This window comes from Cherax quadricarinatus, unplaced genomic scaffold (assembly GCF_038502225.1).
Source record: "Cherax quadricarinatus isolate ZL_2023a unplaced genomic scaffold, ASM3850222v1 Contig340, whole genome shotgun sequence".
In the NCBI taxonomy this organism is placed as follows: Eukaryota; Metazoa; Arthropoda; class Malacostraca; order Decapoda; family Parastacidae; genus Cherax; species Cherax quadricarinatus.
Window position 1 is genome coordinate 1 of NW_027195366.1, and position 7500 is coordinate 7500.

General features: G+C 41.1%; 1 protein-coding gene across 1 annotated transcript in view; it reads right to left on the reverse strand.

Annotated features, from left to right (window-relative positions):
* Nucleotides 1-1611: 1611 nt before the first annotated feature.
* Nucleotides 1612-7500, reverse strand: part of Gycalpha99B (guanylate cyclase 1 soluble subunit alpha 2) — a gene marked incomplete at its 3' end in the record, with an annotated part of 161984 nt that continues 156095 nt past the window's right edge. Inside the window, exon 10 of the mRNA XM_070080356.1 lies at nucleotides 1612-1766. Within this exon, the coding sequence (XP_069936457.1) occupies nucleotides 1612-1766 (155 nt within the window). The remainder of the gene's footprint in view (nucleotides 1767-7500) is intronic.

Below are 7500 nucleotides of genomic sequence, written 5' to 3' on the forward strand. Positions count from 1 at the left end.
ATATTGCAATGTTTTCTTAATGAGATCAACAATGTTGAACTTTCTATCAAATTCCCTCTCGGATTAGAAAACGAGGGTAAACTATCATTCTTTTATTTTTCTAGACAGTACACCGAACAAAGACAATATTTCTTTCTGAATCTACAGAAAGCCCATAATGATGACTGCTTATTTGTACTCACATTACGACACTCGCATCGAGAGAGACGTGATCAATGTGGTTTTCCTTAGAACTGTTCATACCTCTAGCTACGAATTCTTAGAAGAATTCCAGTACATCGCCCGTACCTTCACACGTTTATACTTCTCTCTCTCTCCGACGCCACTGGCCCAGTGGAGGGAACACTCCCACTAGCCCATCTAGGGAGGGGAAGGTGCCAGAGCCGGAGCTTGCTACCACCGCAGCTCGCAAGACTACCACGAGCTCTCCTGGGGCGGGGAAGATGGCAGACCAGAGGCCTAGCTTCTTCTACGAGCCCCGTGAGGGCGGGGAAAGGGGCTAGGCCTGGGGACAGTTGGTCCCAGAAGATGAGGAGTTACTTGTACTTCCTCCCATGGGAGAGAGAGGTCTCACGACACTCCAAAGACAAGGAGCCAAGGCCTGGTCACCATCTGGTAAAGACCCGGTCCGAAGAGTACCGGCGAATCAAGGAGGAGCAGGAGTGGCCAAGTTGCTAAAGCGTCGGTCTGGAGTTTTACGATTCACCCACCCCGAGTTCAATCCCCGCCCGTACCATGGTTTGTTTGCAATCGTGTCATAACGATTTCTTGAGTCAAGATCCCTATAACTAACCTTGAAGTGAAGTATAAGTGTGCCCCATAACAAACCGGGGGTACCACAAGCTCTATGCAAGAAAAACGGGAATCGATCTTTCTTAACAGGTCCTACAACACAAAAATGCTTGCAACTGCTACTGCACCAAAAATGCTTGTGCCTTAACATATGTAAAGACTCCGTTTCATGCATTGTAACAGAGTTGATCCACAGAAAATTAGATATTGACAGGCTCCACGGTACTGAAGCATCCCAAAATTGAAATTTGCAACACAGTAGAACAGGGAGTTGATAAATACATTATCTCTACTGCTCTCATTGTTCCCACGTTATTACCTGCTGTCACGTGACACAAAGATTAAATAACCTGTGTCCTTAACCTGATCTTCACCAGTGACATGATTTCTCGTGTATCATTTAGAGAGACCAGGTCCCAGGACCGAAACGTATCAAATAGCGATGTCCTAAAAGTATGCACACGTGTCCTTTCGCCTTTTCATTATGACCATATAAGCCACAGATATTATGCTGAATTTCTTCAATCTAAACACAAGTAAATGTTATAAATATTCTCTGGTGTGCTATTGTTAGTGTGGGGTGAGACTTGTTTATTTCTCTAGTATGTGTTTAGTGCATTGCAGCGCAAGGGCTGTCAAGTGGTCTAAATACTTAATGTGTATTTTTATTGCAGTGAGAGTAAAAACGATCTACATACGGGGGAGGGAGTAAAAAAAATTATTCTACCTTATCAGTTAGACAACAAAAGGTAAGGGAGAATAATAACTGGAGATCACCTACTTAAACTCCTGTCTACAAAACGGTATTTACAAACTCACCTGTGAGTAGTGGGGCTTATGTTGATTCTGAGAGGCTCTGAGGTGGATTCGAACTGGTTGGCGATGGTGACATTGGATCCAAACATGCAGTAGCGAGGCATCACTGTGCCAACAACCCCTGCCAGCACAGGGCCAGTGTGAAGACCAATCCGCATCTGTAGAAATGATTCAACACTGATCCAGCTGGCACTGTGGCACTAACCGTAGAAAATTATTCCTAATATTGTGTTAGTTGTGGCACTGGTCAGTGTTACGTTAGTGTTTAGCCGAGATATTGTAAATATTATAACTGTGCCATCTCAACTGTAGTATTACAGACAAATGAACCATAACGGACAGTTGGTGAAAAACGACGCAATTACAGAGACGTTTCATCTGTGGACGTGCGAAACATCTGTCATAAACAAAGAATCTCAATACCGTGACTGAAACAATTGCACAAATAACACGCACATAGAGAGAGGCTTACGACGATGTTTCGGTCCGTCTTTGACCATTGATAGTCACACTGACTTTCTAAATGGTCCAAGTAGGACCGAAACGTCGTCATAAGCTTCTCTAGCCTATGTGCAGGTTATTTATCTCAGTAAAGTTCCTCTCAGCAGTTGTATCTATTTCACCCCTAAATATAGTACTCTCAGGAGTGATTATGTTAACTATGACAATATCAACTGTAGCAATGTTAAATATTGAAGTGTTAATTTTAACACCTGTATGACTCTTATCTATAGCACTTATAACTGTGTTAGTTTTAACTGGGTTACTGTTACTACTGTTACTGTTACTACTGTTGCATGGGATAATTAAAGTTAGATTACGTAAAATTCGAAAGGAAACAAGTGTTTCCTGTCGCGGGTCTTCGTTATAAGATGACCCACCAATGGAGCTTTTGGTCATCTGACCAAGGCCTTCCGCTGGCTTACCACTCTACCACTTTAAAAATTAAGGCCTAAAAAAATTTATTATTGCAAGCTCAAACACTGATATAGCACTGAACTACCAGTACGGTTACACTTTTAGACATTACCGTCTCTTCTATGGTACTCTAAGACGCAATTGTCTTTATTGTGGCAGTCTTAGACATGGTTATGTCTACTGTGGTAGAGAAACCAGCGGCTCTTTTGACTATATACTATGCGACTTGTAAATGAGCCACTAATTCTGTATTACTGATACCTTTGTTATCGAAGCTAAAACCTTGGGCAGTCACAAATTTAGGTTGGATAAACACACAAGTGACGGGTTGGATCTGAGTAGGACTCGCACGTGAGTAAATAGAATTATCAAAGCTTATTGCTTAGGTGCAATCATTCTGTTAATGGGTTGGATTTGTGAAGGACCTGCCTAGTATGGGCCAACAGACCTAATGCAGTGTTCTCCTGTCTTATATTCTTATAACGTTTTGACATTGCCATCTGTTTTAATTAAAAATGTTGATAATAAATAATAATAATAATAATAATAATAATACTGTTAGAACTAATAAAAACAATAGTAATACATAGTAATAGTATTACTACTATTAACAGTAATATTACTAATAATAATAATACAAATATTATTGCTTTATTATTATTACTACTAATAATAGTAAAATATTACTACTACTACTATTAATAATAATAATATTGAGAAAGGATAAAAATATAAATGAGGCAGGTTAAAAATATGAAGAACAAAAGAAAATGAGGAAGAAAAGAGAACGAGTAGAAAAAAAAGAAAGCAGAGAGGAGTTAATAAAAAAAAGTGAGCAAGTTTCTTCCTGCAGTTTTTCAGTGAGAAAACATCACCTCGGCAGAAAAAACTTGTGGCGACTAAATCTTTACTTTCCCTGTTTTGTGTCCTTGATGGTGAGGGGCTCTTGATCCATGGATCAAGAGTCCCACCAACCTTGATGGTCTACCTTCCCTTACAAGCTGTAAAGGCTGATAATTCAGTTATTGATTTTCTGTTATTCTCCTTCTGAACATCCTTCTCTCCTGCCTTTATTTACCCATTATTTTTATCCTTCCTTTCTGTCCTTATTTATCCATTTTGTTTACCTACTTCTCCTTCAGTTCCATCCTGTCCCCTTTATCTCTTACTTTGATTTTTTTCTTTCATCTGCTTCAGTTTATTCCTTCTTCTGCTTCAGTTTATTCTTTATGCTTCAGTTTATTCTTTATGCTTCAGTTTATTCTTTATGCTTCAGTTTATTCTTTATGCTTCAGTTTATTCTTTATGCTTCAGTTTATTCTTTATGCTTCAGTTTATTCTTTATGCTTCAGTTTATTCTTTATGCTTCAGTTTATTCTTTATTCTTCGGTTTATTCCTTCTTATGCTTCAGTTTATTCTTTATTCTTCAGTTTATTCTTTATTCTTCGGTTCATTCTTTATTCTTCAGTTTATTCTTTATGCTTCAGTTTATTCTTTATGCTTCACTTTATTCTTTATACTTCGCTCTATTCCTACCTTCTCATCCATCTCATTTCTATCGGTTCTTCCCATCTATATAATTTCCTCTTTTAACACATTCTTTGGTTTATCTTCTTCCGTTCCATTACACATATCTGTACTTTCTTCCCTGCCTGTCTATCTTCCCTCCTTCCTGTCTATCTTCCCTCCTTCCTGTCTATCTTCCCTCCTTCCTGTCTATCTTCCCTCCTTCCTGTCTATCTTCCCTCCTTCCTGTCTATCTTCCATCCTTCATGTCTATCTTCCATCCTTTCTGTCTATCTTCCATCCTTCCTGTCTATCTTCCATCCTTCCTGTCTATCTTCCATCCAGCCCTTCTGATATCTCTAGTTCAAATTTATTCTTGTCCACCTCTCTTATTCCCCCTCTATTCCTTCTTCCTCTTCCATTCTCTCTATCTGCAACCATTCTGTCTCCAGTCATTATCTTTTCTTCTCTTTCTCTTTCAATTTTCCAGCTCCTCGTGCATTATCTCTGCCTACATCTATTCTCTCTCTCCTCTATATGACTTATTCAGGTTAAATTTGCCGCTCCTGCTCTCTCTCTCTCTCTCTTTCTCTCTCTTATATATATATATATATATATATATATATATATATATATATATATATATATATATATATATATATATATATATATATATATATATATATATATATATATATATTCTAGGTATAATTATTATAAGAAAAAAGAAGCGCTAGCCCACAATGGCTATACAGCGTATATTCTAGGTTGTAGGTAAACATGCAAGATTTCAGGTACGTCTTGCTACTTCTACTTACACTTAGGTCACACTACACATAAATGTATAAGCATATATATACACACCCCTCTGCGTTTTCTTCTATTTTCTTTCTAGTTCTTGTTCTCATTTATTTTCTCTTATCTCCATGGGGAAGTGGAACAGAATTCTTCCTCCGTAAGTCATGCGTGTTGTAAGAGGCGACTAAAATGCCGGGAGCAAGGGGCTAGTAACCCCTTCTGTATAAATCACTAAATTTGAGAAGAGAAACTTTTGTTTTTCTTTTTGGGCCACCCTGCCTCGGTGGGATACAGCCGGTTTGTTGAAATTATAAATATATATATATATATATATATATATATATATATATATATATATATATATATATATATATATATATATATATATATATATATATATAATGTGTGTGTGTGTGTGTGTGTGTGTGTGTGGAGGTACCACCTCTAGAACTGTCCTGGGGACCCTCATCCTCAGAGAAAAGAATAAACTTGCTTCAGGGAACACTCGAGGTTCTCCCTGAAGCTGTTTGAGAATTTTCTCCTACCACCTCCTATATTTAACGTGTATTTTATTTAAAGATATAATACATCGACAAAACATTCACAAAAATACACTAAAAAGTAAAACAACATAGATAACTCAGTTACATCTCAAATACTTCGTCCAGCTCCCCGGCGTTGGGCCGCATGCCCAGAATGCTGCAGGCATTTCCTCTCTGGATCGCAACACTGAGCCTCTAAAAGAGGAAGCTGGTCGCCCTGTGGTCCTTGGTTTCTATGATGAGCTTTTCACCAAGCTCTTTGAGGAACTTTAGAGCACACTTGCCCCATGCTCCAAGGGACTCCGACCTTATTGGGATGAAGTTATGGCAAGGGGAAAGGTCTTCATATCTGAGGATCTTCTGGGTCTCCCTGTGGCTGGCAGCTCCACCCCCTTCCACTACGGAGTATGGCAAGTAGGTGTCTGCCAATGTGGCAGCACAGGTGTAGTCTCAGGCAATCTGCTTTCAATCCTTCCAGGGTAGCATAATGGCTCCGTCAGGACGCTTTTGACTTCCGTCAGACCTCTGCACTTGGGGTTCCCGTTGAGCTGGGCAACGGGCTATGGCTTCTCTTTATGTCATTGACCTCCTCATGTCTGGCATGCTTCCCTTCTGCTGTGACACACGAGACCATGAAGTCCGAATTGATCAGCTGTCGCCCTGCCGCAAAGACACCTATGCTCGGTGAGGATGGGGGCGGCTAGGTGAAGAGCAACACCAATCCGAATGGCCTGTGGGTCGAGACGGGTGCCCAGGGATGAATTGGAAACAGCTAACAGGAAATCTCCTGAGTGTGGTGCCTTCACTGCCAGGAGACGAGCTATGTCCTTTCATGAAGCATTGGAGAGCATTGTGTTGGCGATTTTTTCCATGATCGGTTTGTCCCAGGGGGACTGTTTGTGCTCTTTGGGAGGAGCTGGTCTACTGGAGGAGTTTGTGTGTCCCACCGAATCGCTGCTTCAGTAAACCTGGGGTCTTGAGCTTCTAACATGTCTCTCAAGCGTTCGGGAACAATCTTCTTGACTAATGCACTTGAAGCCAAACACAAAGACAGAAAAGCAGGTAAAGCAACATGCATTGCTTTGCGCACCCCTATACCTCCCAGTCGCACTGGGAGGGTTGCCAGATCAAATTGCTGATCCTCTAGTGACAGATTCAGTGCTTTCCTAAAGGTTGATCTCAGGTGTGCATTATATTCGTCGAGTGTTGGGTTGTCAAAAGAGGGTGCACACCTCAGGAAGCGAGTCTTGGGATGGTAAGACACCTTGTGAGGAGATACAGAGCATCATGGGCATCAAGATTGCTTATTCTCTTCTCCATTCTCATCAGGTTATTCAATTTGTCCTTGAGGACAGTGTCGATGGCCTGGTGACCCAGCGGTGCTCCCAAGAGGGTACTGTTGGACGGAGTGGTAATAGAGACTTCCAGGAGGATTCTTCGCACAGCATTATTTCCTGGTTCGCTGTGATTTCACACTTGGAGGGATTGAGGATGAGTCCCAAGTCTTCTCCCTGTGTTTTCACCAGTTGTAGGTCCCCTACCAGGGACTCTTCAGGACCTGCCAGAGTGCCATCATCCAGGTACCAGATGTTGAGCTCGCTGCATAGGCTGGAAGTTAGTCCTCTTATTGCCAAGCAGAAGAGATCAGAGGATTTCATGTTCTCCAAACAAAAGAATTGAGGGTTTGCTGTAGCCGGCTGAAATGAAGGGAAAAAGACTGGGGAACCGATTCCAAACAGCTGGCAAGACAGCATCTCTTCACCATACTAAAGACATTTCTAAAATCAAGTTTGACTACAGCCTTGTCTTCTGGTAGGTCCCTGATGTAGGCCTTTGCCACATGAGCTGCGGCTTCACTACCTTGAGAGACCCCAAAGCTCAGTTGGTGTGGCTGGAGTAAACTGGCAGCTTCTAGGCGAATGTTTCTTACTGCTGCTTTGGCAACGAGACGGCGAAGAGTGTTTCCAACAGCAATGGGTCTGATTCCCCGATCCTTCTTCAACGCACATAGTGAGGCTCCAAAAAAGAAAGGTTTAATTTCTTCTGGGATTCTCGCAGCCAGGCAGTTATTGTCGAAAGTTGTAAACTCGGTGAGAAGAATTGATGCAGATGCACCGAGTACTGGAT